This window comes from Callorhinus ursinus, unplaced genomic scaffold, assembly GCF_003265705.2.
Source record: "Callorhinus ursinus isolate GAN/ISIS: 27379988/994484 unplaced genomic scaffold, GSC_fseal_2.0 scaffold1, whole genome shotgun sequence".
In the NCBI taxonomy this organism is placed as follows: Eukaryota; Metazoa; Chordata; class Mammalia; order Carnivora; family Otariidae; genus Callorhinus; species Callorhinus ursinus.
This window is the reverse complement of record NW_027397063.1, coordinates 49,296,766-49,322,251: the sequence shown is the minus strand read 5'-3', so window position 1 is coordinate 49,322,251 and position 25,486 is coordinate 49,296,766. Positions and strand designations below refer to the sequence as shown.

Genomic DNA, 25,486 nt, shown 5'->3' with positions numbered 1-25,486 from the left:
CGGCAGGGATGTCCACTCTCACCACTGCTATTCAACATAGTATTAGAAGTCCTAGCCACAGCAATCAGACAACAAAAAGAAATCAAAGGCATCCAAATCGGCAAAGAGGAAGTCAAACTCTCACTCTTTGCAGATGATATGATACTGTATGTGGAAAACCCAAAAGACTCCACCCCAAAACTGCTAGAACTCATACAGGAATTCAGTAAAGTAGCAGGATATAAAATCAATGCACAGAAATCAGTGGCATTCCTATACACCAACAACAAGACAGAAGAGAGACAAATCAAGGAGTCGATCCCATTTACAATTGCACCCAAAACCATTAGATACCTAGGAATAAATCTAACCAAAGAGGCAAAGGATCTGTACTCAGAAAACTATAAAATACTCATGAAAGAAATTGAAGAAGACACAAAGAAATGGAAAAACGTTCCATGCTCATGGATTGGGAGAATCAACATTGTGAAGATGTCAATGCTACCTAGAGCAATCTACACATTCAATGCAATCCCCATCAAAATACCATCCACTTTTTTCAAAGAAATGGAACAAATAATCCTAAAGTTTGTATGGAACCAGAAGAGACCCCGAATAGCCAGAGGAATACTGAAAAAGAAAAGCAAAGCTGGCGGCATCACAATTCCGGACTTCCAGCTCTATTACAAAGCTGTCATCATCAAGACAGTATGGTACTGGCACAAAAACAGACGCATAGATCAATGGAACAGAATCGAGAGCCCAGAAATGGACCCTCAACTCTATGGTCAACTTATTTTTGACAAAGCAGGAAAGAATGTCCAATGGCAAAAAGACAGTCTCTTCAACAAATGGTGTTGGGAAAATTGGACAGCCACATGCAGAAGAATGAAACTGGACCATTTCCTTACACCACACACAAGAATAGACTCCAAATGGTTGAAAGACCTAAACGTGAGACAGGAGTCCATCCAAATCCTAAAGGAGAACACAGGTAGCAACCTTTTCGACCTTAGCCGCAGTAACTTCTTCCTAGAAACATCGCCAAAGGCACGGGAAGCCAGGGCAAAAATGAACTATTGGGATTTCATCAAGATAAAAAGCTTTTGCACAGCAAAAGAAACAGTCCACAAAACCAAAAGACAACCGACAGAATGGGAGAAAATATTTGCAAACGACATATCAGATAAAGGGCTAGTATCCAAAATCTATAAAGAACTTATCAAACTCAACACCCAAAGAACAAATAATCCAATCAAGAAATGGGCAGAAGACATGAACAGACATTTCTCCAAAGAAGACATCCAAATGGCCAACAGGCACATGAAAAAGTGCTCAACATCACTCGGCATCAGGGAAATCCAAATCAAAACCTCAATGAGATACCACCTCACACCCGTCAGAATGGCTAAAATTAACAAGTCAGGGAACGACAGATGTTGGCGGGGATGTGGAGAAAGGGGAACCCTCCTACACTGTTGGTGGGAATGCAAGCTGGTGCAACCCCTCTGGAAAACAGTATGGAGGTTCCTCAAACAGTTGAAATTAGAGCTACCGTTCGATCCAGCAATTGCACTACTGGGTATTTACCCCAAAGATACAAATGTAGGGACCCGAAGGGGTACATGTACCCCAATGTTTATAGCAGCAATGTCCACAATAGCCAAACTGTGGAAAGAGCCAAGATGCCCATCGACAGATGAATGGATAAAGAAGATGTGGTATATATACACAATGGAATATTATGCAGCCATCAAAAGGAATGAGATCTTGCCATTTGCAACGACGTGGATGGAACTGGAGGGTGTTATGCTGAGTGAAATAAGTCAATCAGAGAAAGACATGTATCATATGACCTCACTGATATGAGGAATTCTTAATCTCAGGAAACAAACTGAGTGTTACTGGAGTGGTTGGGGGTGGGAGGGATGGGGTGGCTGGGTGATAGACATTGGGGAGGGTATGTGCTACGGTGAGCGCTGTGAATTGTGCAAGACTGTTGAATCACAGATCTGTACTTCTGAAACAAATAATGCAACATATTTTAAGAAAAAAGGAAAAGAAGAAGATAACAGGAGAGGAAGAAAAGGGGAGTATGTCAGAGGGGGAGACGAACCATGAGAGATGATGGACTCTGAAAAACAAACTGAGGGTTCTAGAGGGTAGGGGGGTGGGGGGATGGGTTAGCCTGGTGATGGGTATTGAGGAGGGCACGTTTTGCATGGTGCACTGGGTGTTATGAACAAACAATGAATCATGGAACACTGCATCAAAAACTAATGATGTAATATATGGTGATTAACATAACAATAAAAAATTAAAAAAAAAAAAAGAATAATGAGATGGCATGCAAAGCAAATTAAAAGATTAAGCTAGAGCATTTGAAAAGGATTGGCAGTGTTATAAAAGAAAATATGGCCAAATGTACAAATGTATAAACTGTTCCCTGCTCAAGGGCATCCAGCTTAGGGGTGATTGAAATTTGTGCCAACGTAGAAGAAGGGTGCTGCTTTCTGTGATGCTCCAACACGTTGGCTGAGAACTTGACCTAAATCACAAAATGGCAACATATGTTAACAGAAGCCCTGAACATAATCAATGATCATGGAGCTTTGGAGAACATTAGAGAAGACAGAATAAATTCAGAAGTCAGAAGTTTGAAAGTATAGACTCTTACAGAATTTTGGAGCTAAACTTCATGTCAATTATAATGGAAGCCAATTGTACCAGCAGCTAGGCAGAATTACTTGCCACAATTAATTGTTGGAGGAAGAATTAAAAATGTTATGTGTTTCAACTCTGTCTTTGGGAAGTGATTCTGAAGACTACTTTCACCTTTCTGCTCTAACTGAAACCTGGGTCTCCCCTGAAGACATTACTTCCCTTGAATTCCTTAAAAGTTGTGTTTTTCTCACCCACATCCTTGGTGCTACTGCACCTAGAGTTGAGGTAGGTGATCTGTCTGTACCTCAAAATCATTTCTAGATCATTCTTTATCATTCTTCCCTAGGAAAACCCAGTTTTGAACCCCATGCCATCAGATTATACCATCTGCCACCCTCTTGGTCGTAGTTGTATCTAGAGCCCTGACTCACACTCTCCATTTCATGAAGATTTTGGCCCCTTCTCACTGTGACTCTCTGTAGCACTGTTACTCTATCACCATTCTTAGTGATGTCAGTCAATATCCACACAGTTGATCTTTCTACTCCACCTTTCAGTTCCTGGACCTCCTTTCTTCCTATGAGCATGTTTACCACCTTGCTTAAGCCACCCACTAAATGACCACTTCATAATCTCAATTTCAAGAATCTTACAGTCTAAAATATGACATGTGTCAACTCCTCCTCTCCAAGATAGTAGAAATCTAAGATAACAATGGTAAAACCTCCTACATACTACAGCAATCTGCAGCAGGTCCTTGCGACTCTCTAAGAGAAGAGGTGTATCATCTCCCATGTTTTCAGCTTACAGCCTCTAGGACCCTGATTCAAACAATTCTGCAATCACACTGAGACTACACTGTATCAATCCTATGATCTTTACTGATCCTCACTTCCTCCTTACCCAGATCATTTCTTTTGTTTAAAACCATCTAATAACTTCTCATCTCTTCTGGCTACAGGTCAAAGCTGTTTTAATGGCAAACAGAGCCCTAGGTCCCCCTTATTTCCACCACTCTCACCCTCACTGACCCTGCCCTAGCCACACTGATCACTCTGCTATTCCTCAGACTTGCCCAACATGCTCCCTATTTGTGCTTCTTCTGTCCTTGTGTTTCTGCTCCTGAAATGTGCTTCCCCTGCATGCTGGCAGAGTGGATGCCATACTTCTTCCATGCTTCTATTTGTACATCACCTTGCTAGAAAGAAATTCCCAAAATAGAAACTACTTCCCTACCAGCCTGCATAATCTTTTATTCCTGGCAAACGGACATCCCGACAACATTCAGTCCGTAAGGTCATGTCATTTCTCTAGGCTAGTGGCTGTACAACATCGGGCAATAAAAATAATACAGTTGTCTGGATCTGTTGAATCAAAATCACAAGTGCATAGGACTTCCGATTTTTAAAATTTTTTTTAAAAATTCTCCCCTGATGACACTTACATATAGACAGGGCTGTGACTCTGCTACATAAAAGATTTAGATTTATTAGGATACTCATGATCACCAAATAAAAAAGGACTTTTTAAAAAAAAAGTCAGAAGCTCTTTTTCAGTGTGCCTGACTTATTGCAAACACGGAAGTGCACAAACCTATGCACAAGGACATGCACACATCCATTAGCTGGGTTGGAGCTTGGTTGTTCGGCTCATACCCACTTTGAAGTTGATAGACTGATTCCTTAAAGAATCTGGTTTCCTCCTTATCAGGTTTCTCCCATAATTCCTACCACATATGAAAGGGTCTTGACAGCTCCTCAATATTTGTTGCTTAATTGATTTGTTTCATTTTATGCTCATTTAATGAGACTGTTATATTTGGTATTCAGCAGCATTTTTCCACAAATTTAGGAAAATTATTCAATTATGTAATTGTTAAACGAAGAGAAAGGAATGGTAGTAGTTCATATTCACCATTCATTTGACTGAATTATCCTACTCAATTAATATTCACAAGGGATTTCATTAATTGCAGGGGTAGGTGGGTATAATGCTTTGAGGGTGTTTTTGTTTGTTTGTTTGTTTTTTGGTCACTATGCACATGGTGCAACAATTGGATTTGCTTTTGATAGTGAAGTCAAAAGAAGGATAAGAAACACAAAAATTACATAATTGTCATAAAATATATCTTAGTGTGTTTCCCTCCAAGTTAATGTTCGATGCAGAAGAAACAGAATTAAAAGCATGGCCATGCATATGCAAGAAAGGGATGATAATTCACAGCCTAGAGTAATTAGCCTAAGTTTGGTCACAGAATCAGTATTTTGAAGGATTTGACTTAATATTTCCTAGGCTAAAATGTTTTACATTTAATTTTTCTCTGATGAGGCCTAGGTATTTGTGCCTCTTAAATACCGTTCAGAACTGTTTCAGTTCTCCAGAACTGAAAATTCACATTACTGTAACAGAGAAAGAGTTGTTTTTAGTATTGGATCTGTTTTTTGGCAAATCTGTTTTTCTGGAGAAGGGACAATCATTCTTTTTAAGGGTTTCGGGGACAGTTTCTGGGCATTCAGCATATGGCTAAACCAAGCTACCTTCATCTCATAAAGTGGTATTCATGTGCCCTTTTAATCTTTTCAATTTATTTTGTTATAAATATAATATTGTGACATTCAACACAGGAAATACATAGGAAAATAACAAGAAGTAAATTTTATTTATTTTTTATTTTTATTTTTTTAAAATATTTTATTTGAGAGAGAGAACAGTGGGGAGGGGCAGAAGGAGAGGAAGAAGCAGACTGCCCGCTGAGCAGGGAGCCCAGTTCAGGGCTTGATCGCAGGACCCTAGGATCAGGACCTGAACCAAAGGCAAACGCTTAACTGAATGAGCTACCCAGGCACCCCAAGAAGTAAATTTTAAATAACCTCCTATGGTCCCAATAGTGAAACATGACCAATATTGGTAACTGAGTGTCTTTTTCCAAATTGCTTTGCCTGTAGCAGATGAGAACATGCACTTTTGAGTGAAGTAGAGTTTTCCTGGGCTCTATCTAGGGCACTTGAATGTACTTATGTTCACAAATCCCAAATGGAGAATCTACAAAGGATGTTCGTTTGAATAAAGGATTAATTCACATCTTCTAAGTGCTAGCTAGATTTTAGGATAAGCCTCAATTCTATCACTATGTAGAGCAGACTAGCAGTTCAGTGTTCTTTTTGAAGATAAATAATTTTAGCTCTTCCTAATGATACAAGGAGTTCACACCAGGATTTTCAAGCTACATGAACCGTGATGCCTGAATGCACCAAAACATGTTTTCAGAATCAATCCCAAAAGAAAGACACTAATTTACATGTGGTTGCTTTAGAATTTTTTGTTTACTTGCCTTACTGCTCCTTTCTCCCCAGTTAAATTATAAGCCCTTTGAGTGTAAGTAAATGCCTTATTCAACTTTATTTTCTTGATTAGACCCAGCACAATGCCTCACATGAATAAGCCTTGTGATAAATGTGTTAGATTAGTTAACTGTAATTAACTACATTCAATTTTTTTTCTGAAAATGCAGATTCTGGAATTGTCTATCATTTGTTGCTTTTCTTATGGTGTTTACCTTCATTGGACTTCTAATTCCTGCACATACATATTTATATATATCATTTTCTGATATATATTATTCATTAAATATCTATTTCACACTTATTGTTTTAAGGTAAGAATGTCATTTGAATTTTTCTATTTATAGGACATTGAGTAAGCCCAAAGATATTTTTTAAATAGAAATGTTTCATTCCTTAGAATGAAAATGAAGCATTCCCTCTTAAACTTACCAAGGAATTATTAGCAAATTACTGTTTTAGTGGGATTTTTTTCCAATTTCTAACTGCATGTCAAAGCAATCTAAGCACTCTATAAAAATTTTGAAAATTAGAAGGAAAAAATCTTTCATAATTTTACTACCCAGAGGAAACTGCTATTAACATTTGATATGTTTTGTCCAGTGTTATTTTTTCTTATGAGGTTTCATAAAGTTCAGCACCAATCATAAATAAAAATTTTATGTTGCTTTTGTTTGCCTAATATTGTATAACAAATAATTTCCTTCTGATTAAATTGTAGTTACAAATAGCTTTTCAAAAATCATTAGGAAGTCCTCTTTGTAAATGTCCTTTTTACTTAAATAATTTTTGTAGTCCCCTTTTCAGTGGTAAGAGGCAGGAAAGAGTCTGCCTCTGTAAGTGAAAAGGACGTGACACAGAGCAGGAAAAACCACCATGGCTACTCTCTCCAGATTCTATCCCTCATGTTGCTAGCATTCTACTTCCATCTAGGAAAACTAATTAGGAGTTGACATCAGTGGGCTAGTGCCAATTAAATGGAAATTAGTCCCTAATGATCAGATACAATTAGTGTAAAATGTAGGAGATGTGTGATTAAAAGAAAAACTAGAAATGAATCCACCAATATTGGATAAATTCAGCAAGATTAAAATCTACAAAGAACAAGAAAGGGAAGACATTTTTCCCCCCTCAGTTCTTATTCATTAGATTTGTTTTTATTTCCTTTTGGGATCCAGAATAGAATATATCTACAAAACATCTCTAACTTTTTTTCTACCTCAAGAAATGTGAAATTACCCTTCTACAAACTTCATAGAAAGAAACAAAAAGAATAATGCCATCCTCTTGTCATCTCTCTCTCCTCTATGAAATGCCCTTCTGCCTTTTTTTGGTGCCAGCTAATGGTGTGTGAAACATGGCTCGTTTGTCTGGGAGTCAGCCATTCCACAGGGAATAGATTGGAATAGAGTAGAATGAAATGGAAAAAAAATGTCTATGGCAAGAATAACTTCTTAAAAATCTCTTTTGTCTTTTAGACTTCTGGTCTTTCTAATAATGAGCCCTCTTTTGTCTCGACTTGGTCACGGGTTCAGCTGGCGCTGGGCATTCATAATGGTCTGGAGTGAAATGAAAGGAACACCTAATATAAGCATGGCTCTTCTGCTTGCCTACTCTGACCTTTCTCTTGGCTCTGAGAGGGAAATATCTCAAGTAAAGATAAATGAATTTTTTTATTTGAATACTTTATGAATACTGTTGCTGTGTACTAAAATACGTTTTGGTAGTGAGGTAGCTCAACCCCACCTGGACTGCAGGAGTGATTTAGCTATGATGGCAAGATTGGGGAGAGGAAAACAACCGGCAACCTTCCTCTTCCTGGGGAACATTCTGGCTTAGGAATTCCTAAACCCTTAACATTACAATCATGTTTTTCATTACAAGAGCAGTAAAACTACATAAAATAAGAGAGGTGAACACACCTGTTCCTACTCTTACCTTTCTAACACCTGATTGAATGATTTGGGTTTACCTTTTCTGGCTTTTTTTTTTTTTTATTTGAGAGAGAGAGAGCGAGCATGAGTGAGAGAGCACAAGCAGAGGGAGCACAAGCAGGGGGAGTGGCAGAGGGAAAGTGAGGAGCAGACTCCCCGCTGAGCAGGAAGCCTGATGTGGGGCTGGATCCCAGGACCCTGGGATCATGACCCCAGCCGAAGGCAGATGCTTAACGACTAAGCCACCCAGGCACCCTTTTTCATTACACTCTTAAAATAAGTTTATTATGAAGGTTAAAGGAGTTAAAACTTATAAATAATTTAAAATAGTACCTGATCAGGGTGCCTGGGTGGCTTGGTCAGTTAAGCCTCCAAATCTTGGTTTCAGCTTAGGTCATGATCATGAGATGGAGCCCCGAACTGGGCTCCACACTGGGTGTGGAGTCTGCTTGAGATTCTCTCTCTGCCCCTCCCTCCCATCAAATAAATAAATAAATAAATATTTTTAAAAATAGTACCTGATACAGAGTAAGTACTCAATAAGTGTTCTTATTTTTATTTTTACTTATTCCTAATAGCCACTTGAGAAAAATAGAAACCTGCTTATGATTGACTTTACTGTTTTCTGTAACTTTGTGAGGCCACATTTAGTAATGCTAGGAACCAAAACATTTTAATGGTAAACTGAAGTTACCTCTTCACTGAGACTAGCCCCAAATTCTGCCAAACAGAACATAAAGGGCATGACTCTCCCTCTACCTTATTTCCAGGTAAGACCATTACAAGGAGCTCTAGTAAGAAATTTCCTGTGCAGATATCACAATGCATCTAACACTTCCATTGTGGGTTTTTTAACACATAAATTCCAAATGTAAAGAGAAGAGCAGCAAGGGAATCATTCCATGTCTAATTAGATAATAGACCAAACATTACAAAATTAAACATTCAAACACTGCTTTTAAAACCAAAATTATCTAATATTACATTATCTCCCCTTTCTTTTTAACTATCTCCACATGCCTGAATAATCCAGGTCAGTTTGGCACCACACATCCTGGCCAGTGTAAAGGTAGACATTGCACATGGATCTGGATTCTGAAATTTCTAGTTGGCTGCTATTTCTGTGTGGCTGTCAGTAAGTTAATTAGTACCCACCCCATCCCACCTGTCAGTTTCTTCATTCCAAAAGGGACTAAATAATACCAGTGTTGTGCTAGCAAATGTTTAACAAGTAACTTTCTTAGGGGTCAAAGGGAGCCCTAATTGGTAGTATTTGTCAATTTCCATGGTGTAATCACCCTAACAGAACAACGATCAACTCTATAACTTCCTGAAAATTTAATGATCAGCTCTCATGAGCTGGTAAAAGTCAGCACTAGCACAACACTATCTCAAAGCTTATTTGAGAAATAGAAAATGTACATAAAATGCTTAACACATTGTTTAGCATATTGTAAATGTACAATAAATAGGAGTCTTGATGATGATGATGATGATGCCACGTAGACCTGATTTGAGATAAAACCCTAGTAAACAAAATCATGTAGTGAGATGCCCTCATCAGTAGTAACTAGTTGAAAAGAAAGTCGCACTCCTTCCTTAATTTAATCTGGCTGAACCCTCCAGCTAACTTTTTAATGCTCATGAAGCAGCACTAGAGGAAAAGGTTAAAAATATCTTAATCCTGAGGGGCGGAGCAAGATGGCAGAGGAGTAGGAGACCTAAATTTCCTCTGGTCTCAGGAATTCAGCTACATAGGGATCAAACCATTCTGAACACCTACGAACTCAACAGGAGATCGAAGAAAAGAATAACAGCAACTCTGAACAGAAAAGAGACCGCTTTCTGGAAGGTAGGACGTGTGGAGAAGTGAATCCGAAGCGATATTCGGGAGGATAGACGGCGGGGGAAGGGGCCTCTGTTGGCCACTTCCGGCAAGTGATAGAGCCGCAGAGCACAATATCAGAACTTTTAGAAGTCGGCTCCGCTGAGGGACGTTGCTCCAGTGGCTAAGCGGGGGGTGGAACCCTCGCTGGGACAGTGGGGTCTCAGGACCCTCGGGGTCACAGAAAGACCGGGGGTGCCTGAGTGCGGCAGAGCTCCCAGGTATCAGAGCGGGGAAGCCGGCTGCAGAGACGGAGCCGAGGAGTGGGCTCTCAGCTCGGGGTTGCCATAAACTGTGGTCTGCAGCACAGTCAGGGCACAGCTCCTCCAGCAGGGACCCAACAAGCGGCAGATCCAGGGAGACTTCCCTTCCTCCCCTGGGAGGAGCGGCGCTGGAGCGCAACCGCAGGGATCTGCTGGGTTTGGAGACTCCACGCAGGGTCCGATGCAAGAGATAGAAATGCTCGGTCACAGGCCGGGTGAGCACGGGGTGCGGCCGGAGACCGGGGAGATAGGAGTGATTGCTTTTTTCTGGGGGTGCACTGAGGAGCGGGGCCCCAAGTTCTCGGCTCCTCCTGGGCGGAGATTGGGAGGCCACCATTTTCACTCTCATCCTCCAAAGCTGTACGGAAAGCTTGCAGGGAACAAAAGCTCCCGAGAGCCAACCCGAGCCCATTACTTAGCCTGGACCCAGCAAGGGCGGGGCAATTCCGCCTCCAGCAAAGGCGTTTAGGAACCACAGCAACAGACCCCTCCCCCAGAAGATCAGCAAGAACAGCCAGCCAAGATCAAGTTTACCAATCAATGAGAACGGCAGGACTCCAGCACTAGGGGAGTACTGCAAGTAGAATTCATGGCTTTTTTCCCATGATTCTTTAGTCTTTCAAAGTTAATTTTTCAATTTTCTTTTTTTTTTAATTTTTCTTTTTCCCTTTTTCAACCAACATCTTATCAATCCCTTTTTAAAAATCTTTTTTTATTTTTCATTTTTAGAGTCATAGTCTATCCCTTCATAGTAGTTAATCTTATTTTTGGTATATATATATATATATATATATATATATATATATATATATATAAGTTGTTCTCTCTTTAAAATTTTGGGATACAGTTTCTTCTAACAGACCAAAATATACCCTAAATCTCTAGTGTATGGCTTTGTTCTAGTCTCCTGCCTGATCACATTCTCTCCCCTCCTTTTTTTTAAATTTCTCTTCTTTCTTTTTTCAACCAACTTCTTATCAATTCCTTTCATAAAATCTTTTATAATTTTCATCTTTGAAGTCATATTCCATACCTACATCGTATTTACCCTTATTTTGTACATATATAAGTTTTTCTTTCTTTAAAATTTTGAGAGGCAGTTTCTTCTAACAGACCAATATACGCCCAAAATCTAGTGTGTGGCACTGATCTATGCACCAGCCTGATCATATTTGATCATATTCTTTTTTTTTTCTTTCTTTCTTTCCCTTTCTTTTCCCCCAGTTTCAGGTCTCTTCTGATTTGTTTAGTGCATATTTTTCTGGGGTCATTGTTACCCTGTTAGCATTTTGTTCTCTCATTCATCTATTCCCCTCTGGACAAGATGACAAGATGGAAAAAATCACCTCAAAAACAAGAACAAGAGGCAGTACCAACTGCCAGGAACCGAATCAAAACAGACATTAGTAAGATGTCAGAACTAGAGTTCAGAATGAAAATTATAAAGATACTAGCTCAACTTGAAAAAAGCATGGAAGATATTAGAGAAACCCTTTCTGGAGAAATAAAAGAACTAAAATCTAACCAAGTCAAAATCAAAAAGGCTATTAGTGAGGTGCAATCAAAAATGGAGGCTCTAACTACTAGGATAAATGAAGCAAGAGAGAGAATTAATGATATAGAAGACCAAATGATGGAAAATAAAGAAGCTGAGAAAAAGAGAGATAAACAACTACTGGACCACGAGGGCAGAATTCAGAAATAAATGATACCATAAGATGAAACAGTATTAGAATAGTTGGGATCCCAGAAAAAGAAGAGAGAGAGAGGGGGGCAGAAGGTATATTGGAGCAAATTATAGCAGAGGACTTCCCTAATTTGGGAAAAGAAACAGGCATTAAAATCCAGGAGGCACAGAGAACCCCTCTCAAAATCAATAAAAATAGGTCAACACCCCGACATCTAATAGTAAAACTTACAAGTATCAGAGACAAAGAGAAAATCCTGAAAGCAGCTCAGGACAAGAGATCTGTAACCTACAATGGTAGAAACATTAGATTGGCAACAGACCTATCCACAGAGACCTGGCAGGCCAGAAAGGACTTGTCATGATATATTCAGAGCACTAAATGAGAAAAATATACAGCCAAGAATACTAAATCCAGCTAGGCTATCATTGAAAATAGAAGGAGTGATAAAAAGCTTCCAGGACAAACAAAAACTAAAGGAATTTGCAAACACAAAACCAGCCCTACAAGAAATATTGAAAAGGGTCCTCTAAGCAAAGAGAGAGCCTAAAAGTAACATAGACCAGAAAGGAACAGAGACAATATACAGTAACGGTCACCTTACAGGCAATACAATGGCACTAAATTCATATCTTTCAATAGTTACCCTGAATGTAAATGGGCTAAATGCCCCAATCAAAAGACAGAGGCTATCAGATTGGATAAAAAAACAAGACCCATCAATATGCTGTCTGGCAAGAGACTCATTTTAGACCCAAAGATACCTCCAGACTGAAAGTGAGGGGGTGGAAAACCATTTACCATGCTAATGGACACCAAAAGAAAGCTGGGATGGCAATCCTTATATCAGACAAATTAGATTTTAAACCAAAGACTATAATTAGAGATGAGGAAGGACACTATATCCTACTTAAAGGGTCTATCCAACAAGAAGATCTAACAATTGTAAATATCTATGCCTCTAACATGGGAGCAGCCAGTTATATAAGCTGATTAATAACAAAAGCAAACACATTGACAACAATACAATAATAGTGGGGGACTTGAACACCCCCCTAACTGAAATGGACAGATCATCTAAGCAAAAGATCAACAAGGAAATAAAGACTTTAAATGAAACACTGGGCCAAATGGACTTCACAGATATATTCAGAACATTCCATCCCAAAGCAATAGAATACACATTCTTCTCTAGTGCCCATGGAACATTCTCCAGAATAGATCACATCCTAGGTCACAAATCAGGTCTCAACCAGTACCAAAAGATTGGGATCATTCCCTGCATATTTTCAGACCACAATATTTTGAAACTAGAATCAATCACAAGAGGAAAGTCAGAACTCAAATACATGGAGGCTAAAGAGCATCCTATTAAAGAATGAATGGGTCAACCAGGAAATTAAAGAAGAATTTAAAGTTTCATGGAAACAAATGAAAATGAAAACACAACTGTTCAAAATCTTTGGGATGCAACAAAGGCAGTCGTAAGAGGAAAGTACATAGCAATACAAGCCTTTCTCAAGAAAGAAGAAAGGTCTCAAATACACAACCTAACCCTACACCTAAAAGAGCTAGAGAAAGAACAGCAAATAAAGCCTAAACCCAGCAGAAGAGAAATAATAAAGATTAGAGCAGAAATCAATGAAATAGAAACCAAAAGAACAGTAGAACAGATCAACGAAACTAGGACCTAGTTCTTTGAAAGAATTAATAAGATTGATAAACCCCTGGCCAGACTTATCAAAAAGAAAAGAGAAATGACCCAAATAAATAAAATCATGAATGAAAGAGGAGAGATCACAACCAACATCAAAGAAATACAAACAATTATAAGAACATATTATGAGCAACTATATGCCAGCAAATTAGAGAATCTGGAAGAAATGGATGCATTCCTAGAGATGTATCAACTACCAAAACTGAACCAGGAAGAAATAGAAAACCTGAATAGACCTATAACCACTAAGGAAATTGAAGCAGTCATCAAAAATCTCCCAAAAAACAAGAGCCCAGGGCCAGATGGCTTCCCAGGGGAATTCTACCAAACATTTAAAGAAGAATTAATACATATTCTTCTGAAACTGTTCCAAAAAATAGAAATGGAAGGAAAACTTCCAAACTCGTTTTATGGGGCCACCATTACCTTAATCCCAAAACCAAAGACCCCATCACAAGGAGAATTACAGACCAATATCCCTGATGAACATGGATGCAAAAATTCTCACCAAAATATTAGCCAATAAGGTCCAAAAGTACATTAAAAGGATTATTCACCACGACCAAGTGGAATTTATTCCTGGGCTGCAAGGTTGGTTCGACATCCACAAATCAATCAATGTGATACAATACATTAATAAAGGAAAGAACAAGAACCATATGATCCTCTCAGTAGATGCAGAAAAAGCATTTGACAAAGTACAGCATCCTTTCTTGATCAAAACTCTTCAGAGTATAGGGATAGAGGGTACATACCTCAATATCATAAAAGCCATCTATGAAAAACACACAGTGAATATCATTCTCAATGGGGAAAAACTGAGAGTTTCCCCCTAAGGTCAGGAACATGGCAGGGATGTCCACTATCACCACTGCTGTTCAACATAGTACTAGAAGTCCTAGCCTCAGCAATCAGACATCAAAAAGAAATAAATGCATCCGAGTCAGCAAAGAAGAAGTCAAACTCTCACTCTTTGCAGATGATATGCTACTTTATGTGGAAAACCGAAAAGACTCCACCCCAAAACTGCTAGAACTCATACAGGAATTCAGTAAAGTTGCAGGATATAAAATCAGTGACGTTTCTATACACCAACAACAAGACAGCAGAAAGAGAAATTAAGGAGTCGATCCCATTTACAATTGCACCCAAAACCAAGAAATCCCTAGGAATAAATCTAACCAAATAGGCAAAGAATCTACTCAGAAAACTACAAAATACCCATGAAAGAAATTGAGAAAGACACAAAGAAATGGAAAAATGTTCCATGCTCATGGATTGGAAGAACAAATATTGTGAAGATGTCAATGCTACCTAGAGCAATCTACACATTTAATGGAATCCCTATCAAAATACCATCCACTTTTTTCAAAGAAATGGAACAAATAATCCTAAAATTTGTATGGAACCAGAAAAGACCCCGAATAGCCAGAGGAATATTGAAAACGAAAAGAAAAGCTGGTGGCATCACAATTCCGGACTTCAAGCTCTATTACAAAGCTATAATCATCAAGACAGTATGGTGCTGGCAAAAAAACAGACACATAGATCAATGGAACAGAATAGAGAGCCCAGAAATGGACCCTCAACTCTATGGTCAACTCATCTTTGACAAAGCAGGAAAGAATGTCCAATGGAAAAAAGAAAGTCTCTTCAACAAATGATGTTGGGAAAATTGGACAGCTACATGCAGAAGAATGAAACTGGACCTTTTCCTTACACCACACACAAAAATTAACTCAAAATGGTTGAAAGACCTAAATGTGAGACAGGAGTTCATCAAAATCCTAAAGGAGAACACAGGCAGCAACCTCTTTGACCTCAGCCGCAGCAACTTCTTCCTAGAAACATCGCCAAAGGCAAGGGAAGCAAAGGCAAAAATGAACTATTGGGATTTCATCAAGATAAAAAGCTTTTGCACAGCAAAAGAAACAGTCAACGAAACCAAAAGACAGCCAACAGAATGGGAGAAGATATTTGCAAATGACATACCAGATAAAGGGCTAGTATCCAAAATCTATAAAGAACTTATCAAACTCAACATCCAAAGAACAAATAATCCAATCAAGAAGTGGACAGAAGACAGGAACAGACATTTTTCCAAAGAAGACATCCAAATGGCCAACAGACACATGAAAAAGTGCTCAATATTGCTCGGGATCAGGGAAATCCAAACCAAAACCTCAATGAGATACCACCTCACACCAGTCAGAATGGCTAAAATTAACAAGTCAGGAAACGACAGATGCTGGCAGGGATGTGGAGAAAGGGGAACCCTCCTACATTTTTAGTGGGAATGCAGCCACTCTGGAAAACAGTATGGAGGTTCCTCAAAAAGTTGAAAATAGAGCTACCATAGGACCTAGAAATTACACTACTGGGTATTTACCCCAAAGATACAAATGTAATGATCCGAGGGGGTACGTGCACCCTGATGTTTATAGCAGCAATGTCCACAATAGCCAAACTATGGAAAGAGCCCAGATGTCCATCGACAGATGAATGGATAAAGAAGAGGTGGTATATATATACAATGAAATATTATGCAGCCATCAAAAGGAATGAAATCTTGCCATTTGCAACCACTTGGATGAAACTGCAGGGTATTATGCTGAGTGAAATAAGTCAATCAGAGAAAGACATGTATTATATGATCTCACTGATATGAGGAATTCTTAATCTCAGGAAATAAACTGATGGTTGCTGGAGTGGTGGGGGGTGGGAGGGATGGGGTGGCTGGGTGATAGACATTGTATGTGCTATGGTGAGTGCTCTGAATTGTGTAAGACTGTTGAATCACAGACCTGTACCTCTGAAACAAATAATACATTATATGTTAAAAAAAAAAAAAGAAGAGATAGTAGGAAGGGGAAAATGAAGGGGGGGAAATCGGAGGGGGTAGAGGAACCATGAGAGACTATGGACTCTGAGAAACAAACTGAGGGTTCTAGATGGGAGGGGGGTGGGGGGATGGGTTAGCCTGGTGATGGGTATTAAAGAGAGCACATATTGAATGGAGCACTGGGTGTTATATGCGAACAATGAATCATGGAACACTACATCAAAAACTAATGATGTAATGTATGGTGATTAATGTAATGTAATAAAACAAAGTAAAAAAATAACTTAATCCTGTCCCTAGGACTCACAAGTTAAATGACCGTGGGTAAGTTACTGCCTGAGTTTCCCACTTGTGTAATTGGACAATATTGGTATTTACTTCATAGACTTGTAGTGAGGATTAAATAAGCCTGACATATTGTGCTCTATGCTTACTATAGAGATGTTAGCTTGTACTACTATTAAATTAACTAACTTAGTGGTCCTCAACTTTGAAGGCACATTAGAATGCTTCAGGAACTCTTAGCAAATTACTGATGCCTGTGGAATTCTGACTCTAACCATGCTGAATAAAAGATATCAGACCTATTTTCTATAGTAAACAACTATTAAACTGGTTAAAATATATGAAGCACCCAATATCTGAAGGCCCAAGAAGTGCAACAATGGAATTTAGGGACAAGCTTTTTTTTCCCCCAATGTCTCTATATGTTTACTTGTCAAACCATATGTCCTGGGTCTTGATTTTGTTCCAAAAACATGGATAAAATATGTGCAGGAAGATAGAGAATCCCCAGAGTACTTTCATCACGCCTGACATTCAAATTCTCTCCTACTATGAGCATTTATTGACCTAGTACAACCTAGTTTAATTTACACTGGTAAATATAGAATATATTACAAGAAATTATCATGAATACTTACTTTGTATTTTTTTCTATTCTAGGTATTATTTCATGGAGTGTCAGTATGCTTAGTTACCTTGATTGTCAATAGATTTATTTTGCCAATGGCAGTTAGTAAACTAGGTAAGCCCTAGTAATTACTAATTACTAGATAAGCCCTACTACTTACTAGGTAACCCCTAGTAATTACTATTCCTGAGTGAAGAGACAGACGTTCTAAAAATGCTAAAGAATTGCTAATAATGAGGAAAGAAGCCGCATAAATGAAAATTAAGTGTCTAATTGAAGAGGAAATTGGATCTCTGTATAAAAGCATATGAACAGGGGCGCCTGGGTGACTCAGTCCATTAAGCATCTGCCTTTGGCTCAGGTCATGATCCCAGTGTCCTGGGACCAAGCCCTGCATTGGGTTCCCTGCTCAGTGGGGAGTGTGCTTCTCCCCCTCCTTCCCACTAGTGCTCTCTCTCACTATCTCTGTCTCTCAAATAAATAAATTTTTTAAAAAAGCATATGAACAGGTTAGGCCAATAAGCTTGTAAATTTAAAAAGATTACTTATTTGCATTAGTCTAGGTTAAATAAAATAGTACAATAAGTTTATTCAATTATTCAACAAACTTTTATTGAAAGCCTTCTATCTGCCAGGCACTATTCTGATAATGATGCATTGAAGTCAGACAGGATTTCTATATCCATGGAGCTTACATTGGTGAAAGGAGAAACAGACAGTTAACAGGTCATATGAGGCAGGACCAGAGAGTCATATACACATCAAAGTAAACAAGTCACACATGCATAAGATAGAAAATACAATGGGTCCTAGGTTCCTGAGGAAGCTAGAAGCTGAGTGTGTTCAAGGAAAGAGGGTTTGACCCTTTGAGAACAAGCAGATAGTGGAGAATGTCCAGATGGGAGAGGTAGAAAGGAGTTAAGTAATGAAGGGCCTTGGATTTTAAGATTTTACTCTAAGGGCAAGAGGAAGTCCTTGGCCAGTTTTAAGCAAGTAAGTGTAATTAAATGGTTAACTCTTGTTCTGTGGATAACTGATTGCATGGTATGAGGGAAATAGCAGTTGTAGGAGGCAATTGCCTTGTACAGTATGCCCATTTTCATCGTCTACTTTTTAACAGGGGAAGAATGGAGATCTAGAGAGTTAAAAGTTCCTGCCCAAGGTCATGCAACGAGGTAATGGCAGTTGAGGAACTAAAAACAAATAGCCCTGATGTTTTCAATCCATTATATTCCCAAATGCTCTGTCACCCTTTCTGTTACACAGAGCTTTCATCTAATGGCATTTTTAATCAGTCTTGAGACTCCATCTTTATGGATGACATTGCACTACCCAATCTACCTTCCTTCCTTGTATTTGCAACAAAACCTTTTCTCTTTTCTTTTTAAAATTCTCTGAGCCTTAACACAGTAAATTGGGAAGAAAAGATTAAAGAGGGGGAGTTTTGCAAAGAGTATCATATGTTCTACTTAATAGCTAAATAAACTTAAAATTCTTATTGAGGAGCATGAGTTTATTTGCATTGAGAGCAGTGAACATTTGCTCGCAGAACATTATTGCTTTCCAAGGAAGCTTCTATGGCTCATAAAAAGGAATTTGTGTCTGATAGGAAGAGTCCTTCAAACCTTAATGAGGTCTGGAGATAAATATATATACTTATCATATATATATATATGTATAAATATGTATATACATGAATTACATTTAGGTAGGATATATATATGTATATATCTATATTGATACATCCTTTATAGGTATCTCCTAAATATATGTATATTTACCTATATTCTGTATATTTGTAAATATATACATATATATGGGATACATATGTCAGGAATGTGTATGTAGGAAGTACAGATATACATATACACAGATGTATATCTCCTACATATGTATCTCCTATATATGTATGTGTCATCTATTCTGTGTATGTATGTATATTATATTATTATAGGAAATTGGTTCACGTGATCATGGAAACTAAGAAGTCCCAAGATCTTCAGTCCAAAAGTCTGAGATCCAGGAAAGCCAGTAGTGTAACTTCCTGTCCAAATGCAAAGGCAGGAGAGGAGTGATGTCCCAACTCAAAGACCATAAGTCAGAGAGAGCGAATTTTCTTTTGTTCTATTCAGGACTCCAATGGTTTGGATGAGGCTTGCTGGCAGTGAGGAGAGCAATCCGCTTTACCCAGTCTACCAATTTAAATGTTATTCTTATCCAGAAACACCTTCACAGACACACCTAGAATAATATTACAAAATATCTGGGTATCCTGTAGCCCAGTCAAGTTGACACATAAAATTAATCATTACACTTCTGTTCTTCTGTCTCTTCATCTATCAAACCAGAAAAAGGGACTTTTAAAAGATGGGTAAGGTAATCAAAGATTGAATACGTTCAATGTGCTGAGAAGTCTTTTCTCAGCATATGGTAAGCACTCAATAAATATTAACTATTACTGTTATTATTCTGAGGAGTATGAAAGTAGAAAAGCTTGAAATTGTTAATGTTTCCATTATTAAACAATTTATGTTGAGTCTTTAACTTCAATAAAAAATAGTTGGTGGCAGTAGACACAAAAGGAAACTATATAATCAATATCAAAATGGTGGTATCCTTATTATTGATAAAACATACTCTTCATACCCAAGGTCTTCGTGATGTCACATCAACAAAATATAAATCACTTTATTGTACATTTCAACACTTTCAAGAGCTAACCAAATCTGCAGCCTCTGCACTCAAATTTGACAAAGATCTTGCTAATGCGGATTGGAATATGGTTGAGAAAGCAATTATACTTCAAAACCCATATGCGGTAAGCAAGTCATATCCTTTGTTTACTCCTTCAAAGTAGATATCATTACCTGAAGTAAGTCTAAATGTTACAAATATTCACAGTTTTAATACTGGTAATTGATGGAGAAGTTGTATTGGTAACCCACTGTAATAATAGAAAGGAATCTTAGGGTAAATTCAAAAGAAGGAGGAGTGCTTTGGAGCTCCCTATAAAAGGTGCCATAAAAGAGGAAAGTGAGCCTGAGAAAATGGCTAGTTTTTTATTAGATTGACAGTGGACAGGTGCCTTTGTTCAGCATTTACTTAGCATTTGTTTACACTATCATATATGCCAAGTACTTACTAGCCCCTCACTTATGATTAATATTATTTTTTGATATCAAATAGAATTCAAAGCCAGTATCATAAGTTTAGGTGTGGGTGAGATGTCACCTCCTGCTTCTGAGATATGCTTTAGAATCTCTGCGGTCAGACTTCTTAATCACTGAAGGGTATGTAACTCCCCAATCGGTCATGGCTGCCATAAGGAGAAATAATAAAAGTTGTTCTGGAATCTTCTCTATGCTACTGCTGCTTTGTTATCTCCTCTGTTACATCCAGTTTTCAATGCAATATTTCAATGCATACTGTATGATGCAGTTTTTGCAATGTTTTGCTGAGTCATACAATAGGAGAAGGAGCCAACTTCTAGGAGTGTAGACATAAGATCAATGTTTCTATAAAGTAGGATTCCCCAAAATCCATTTCATATCCACTAACCAGTGCTTGAAGCTCCAGATGGAGACTCAGAACCAAGCCTTCTGCCTACAGAACAGTGCCGGGATTTCTGGATAAGACAAGTACCAAGTCAAATCCAATTATTTTCTACAGTAGCTCCCAACTGTGGCTTTTTGCTAATCTGACTGCATCAGATTCATCTAGAAAGCTTATCAAAATATGGCTTTATTTCCCAGCCCCACTGAGGAGATTCTAATAATGCAGATGGTCTGGTGGATCCCAGGAATATGTGTTTTTATTCCATTTACCCAGCTGATTCTAGTGCAAAGTCAAGGTTGAGTCCACCACTCTGATACTCGATCTGTTTCAGAAGGCAGATAATTAAACATGGGGGATATTATGGTATTATAGATAGAGCACTGGCCTTGGACTCAGAAAATCTGGGTTCGTATCGTGGCTTTGTCACTTAATAAATAGCTTTGTGATCTTGAGCAAATCTTCTATTTTCTCTAAGCTTCAGCTTTTCTCAATGGTAAAATGAAGTTATCCATAATCCCCATCTCCCAATGCTAAGTTCACCTTCTACTCTACCTTAAGTGATGAGGTTAAGGCAGTGATTATCAAACTTTATCAGCAGCAAGAATCATGGAATGGGTTTATAAAACCACAGATTGCTGCCCTGTTCTTTTGATTTAGCAGGTCTGTGTTGGGGTCTGAGAATGTGCATTTCTAACAATTTCCACGTGACACTGAGGCTGCTGAGGGACCACACTTCCAGAATCATTGGTTTAAAGTGGGATCATATATGTGGTCACTTTTATAAAATGTCAATAATGCCATGTAAACATAAAAATATAACTCCTTTCCTCCAAAACTGGCAATTATTTTACCTTCTAGATAACTGTGAAATGATGAGGAAACTCATCTGAACACTTTTTCTGTATATAACAGATTTTCTATAGTTTTTCAAACTAAATTTTTAGGTGAATTGCTTGAGGGTTATGCTAAACAATATGTTAATATTCGTGTATTATTTTTTGTTTGTTTTTATTTCTGTTTCACTTAGTTGAGCCAAGGAGACCCAACAGAACATCAAAAGGTGACATGTCTAGACTGTAACAAGGAAATAGATGAGACACTTAACATTGAAGCAATGGAGCTGGCCAACAGACGTCTCTTGTCGGCACAAATAGTTAGTACTTGATCGTACACTTTTAAATGATATCTGGGCTAAAATTATCCTGAAAACTTTTTCCTTCACTAAAGACATCTTGATTAGGCTTACCTGCATAGCTTAATAGATTGTTACAAAGGCAAAAGGAAGTTTGGCATTATCTTAGGAATCCGTTTGACTGCCAAAAAAAAAAAAGAAAAGGGAAATAGATCCATCTAAATTAGCCTAAATAAAAGGTGTTTTATTCAGAGGATTTGGGAACCCAAATCCAGACCCCCCAAGGCAGGAATTACAGCGGAACTCAACCTTCAGGTGTGTCATGCAGCCATTTCTACAACACTGCCCATCTCTGGGTCCACACCAGTTTTTCATGAAAGATACCACCAGCTCTGCTAATAACTGCAGGTAGAGACTAGTTTTCAGATCCAATTTTGGATAAAAGTTAGAGAAATTCTGTGGCACAGCAGCATACTGGACTCTGTGGGAAATTGCTAATAGCCTAATTACCATTTTACTATCCAGGTCAGGATCTGGACTAGTTGCCATGACTTACGCTCTCAAAATGTTCATGGTGGGTCTTCCTCATTGCATATGGAACTCTCATGCATGTCTTGGCTATTACAGCCATACAGAATTCCAAGCATTCTATGTGTTCATTCTAACTTGGGAAATGGAAGGTCTATAGGGTACGATTGTTCTCTCTTCAGCATTAGTCCTGGCAGAGAGGTTGACTCTCAAAGGCAGCTTTTCCAAGGACCTAAATAATTTATTTAAACAATTGAGGCAGTGCCATGAAGGATGAACTTATGCCCATATAGTGCTTTGTTCCACCAGCAGATTTTATGATATCATATCTTTGAGTCACTTCCAGATTTTTAATTTATATAGTATTCAAGAACCCTCCAAATCAATACAGGAGACTCTATTTTAAGTCTTGCTTTCATTAATAATGTGACTCAGGACTTACTCTTTTTAGTCTTTATTCTCCCCACTTGTAAAAGAGGAAAATGCTAACTGCAGGACCCCCTACATTTTTTCCCTTTGTGATATTCTATGTTTTCTGCAATATACATTCCACATACTTTTCCCTAAATGTTTGTTTTCTACCATTTTATCTTTGTTGATTTTGTGCTATGTATTGGGTCTTAACCAGGAAATCCTATTTTTTTAAAGTAGGTTGGATCTTTCTGTTCTGTTCTCCAGCTCTTTATCTCATCTCACATCTTTTTAGCCCTTCTTTGTTCTAGACATATTTTCATGTTTACCTTCATTTGCTAATTTGGTTTCTGCAACCTCAATTCTAATGCTCACTGCTCCAACCATAATATTAACAAGTCTATGATACTTCTCAAAGCTTTGAGAGCTTTTATTTAAATCTCAGTCAGTTACTATTAACTGGGCAATACTTTCTCTACTGTTGTACATTAGAAGAGGAAGCACAGCATGATGAGACAGTGGTATAGGAGAGGCAACATCCCCCAAATATAACAGGGGGAAGGGGAGACAGGCTTTAAATTCAGAGAGAACTGAGTTTCTAATGTGATCTTGGGAAAAATACTTAACTCTTTGAGCCTCAGCTTTCTCTCTGTGAAATGCAGATTAGAATATCTTCCCCATAAATTTCCTGTAAGGATTAAATGATTCTTTGCAAAATATATATAAATCAGTTAATTTAATAGTATGGTAGGGAGCTCAATAAATGGCAGTTATTTTAGGGAATCAACCATTCTCTAAATTCTTCTTACATTTTGGTATGAATGATCATTTAAGAATTAACATTTTTCTAGAGTCTGTTTTGTCATTTGTGTTGCTAAGCTTTCATGAGTTCCATACTACTTTCAGCTTCCTTATTTTTCTACAAACTATGGTGTTTACCTTCGAGAATATTGAAAATATGTTAATCTCACATGATTTTATAAGTACTTTAAGTTTAAGAAGAACAGTGTTACTCTGTTGAGTTCCTGTGTTGCAGACAAATAACCTTTGTTCCCTCATTCTTAAAATTAGTTCTACCCTTTCTGGGATCCCTCAAGAGCAAAGCTGCATTTTAATATCCATAAATGAGGGATGCCTGGGTGGCTCAGCTGGTTAGGTGTCTGCCTTCGACTCGGGTCATGATCCCAGGGTCCTGGGATCAAGTCCCACGTTGGGCTCCTTGCTCAGTGGGGAGCCTGCTCTGCCTGCCCCGCCCCCTGCTTGTGCTCTCTCTCTCTCTCTCTCTCTCTCTCTGACAAATAAATAAATAAAAATGTTAAAAAAGATCCATACATGATTGTGCTGACAAGTCATATTCTATGGAAGCAAAAGTCTTTAGTTATATCATACATTCCAATTTAGGAAGTTAGTCCATACAGTGATTTTTGACAGTGTTCAGCACAATGGGGCCAGGGCAGTGTCACACAGTGGCCTCTTCAGCATCAGAGGTAGTGCCGGGGAGCAAAGTGGGCTCTCAATATATGGGCCAAATTAGCAAATGACTGTTTTCTGTACAACAGCGGCAGTTCATTTAATGCTTATAACAGACTGGAGACAACAGAGCTGTGTTGTCAAAATATTTGGGAAAATGAAATTAAAGATATAAACCAGGATTCTCTACTATAGGATTTCTCAGTCTTTAATTTTCTAATATGCATTATAAACTGCTAAGATGAGGATATACTTGCAGCAGGAAGTTCCCATATTTATTTGGCCATTTAAGTGGCCACAGAACACCACTTATTTTTGAAAGCCTAATTAACATCTAGCAGGAACCTAGTTTTCCACAGAACCAGTTTGGTTTTACCCAAAGCCCAGACGGACCTTCTGCACTGATTGCAAGGTCTGGACTGCATAGAAACAGTCTTTTTATAGAGACAGTAGATATTTAGGGATTTTGACTTCTTTCTACAGACTATTTTTCCATAAAGAAAATATTAAGTTGTTATTGTTATCCATGCTATATAATAATTTGCACATTTGTTTTAGGCAAGCTACCAGAGACAATATAGGAATGAGACTCTGTCCCAGAGTGCAGTCCAGGTGCTGGTAGGTGCAGCGGGAAGCTTTGGAGAGAAGAAGGGAGAGTAAGTACATTGGCAAGAGAAGGCTTCCATCCTAAGCCACTGCATTTAGGAAATTGTGCAAGTGAGTTTTGTTGCTCTTTTTGGTAACTTGGGATCATCCAGTATTACGTGTTCGAGCCGCTGCCTGCTCTGCAGCCCCAAATCAGGCCAAATCACTTATGTTCATTTTCCCAGTTTGCTCTGCTTATTCAGATTTCTGTGCATTTGAACAGGTTGCTGCTGCCAACTAAGATGCTCTTCCTTTCCTCCTTTTGCCCCCAAAGCTGAGCTGTGGTAAAATACTCTTCCTTTTAGACTGCTTGAATGCCTCACTAAGGTCAAAGACTCCCTTAATTCCTCCAGGCACATCTTCCCAATGCATATTCTCTCTTAATACCCAGCATATTTTTGTAATAGCTTCTTTTGCTGTAAGCCCATGTAGTACACAGCGAGTTCCTTGAAGTCTGCATATTAGACAGTAGCCTCAGATCCCCTTGGAAGGACAAAGGATATATGAGTGGGCTAAGGG

General features: G+C 38.4%; 1 protein-coding gene across 13 annotated transcripts in view; it reads left to right on the top strand.

Moving 5' to 3' along the window:
• The window catches only part of SLC9C1 (solute carrier family 9 member C1), an 88,804-nt gene that overhangs the window by 29,264 nt on the left and 34,054 nt on the right, over window positions 1–25,486 (top strand). For 10 of the 13 annotated variants that reach the window (XM_073893233.1, XM_073893242.1, XM_073893230.1 and 7 more), the window contains 6 exons: window positions 6,155–6,298; window positions 7,463–7,637; window positions 17,259–17,340; window positions 19,878–20,044; window positions 21,809–21,934; window positions 24,881–24,978. In XM_073893233.1, the coding sequence (XP_073749334.1) occupies window positions 6,155–6,298; window positions 7,463–7,637; window positions 17,259–17,340; window positions 19,878–20,044; window positions 21,809–21,934; window positions 24,881–24,978 (792 nt within the window). The remainder of the gene's footprint in view (window positions 1–6,154; window positions 6,299–7,462; window positions 7,638–17,258; window positions 17,341–19,877; window positions 20,045–21,808; window positions 21,935–24,880; window positions 24,979–25,486) is intronic. The other 3 variants (XM_073893266.1, XM_073893235.1, XM_073893236.1) reach the window with 1 other exon arrangement.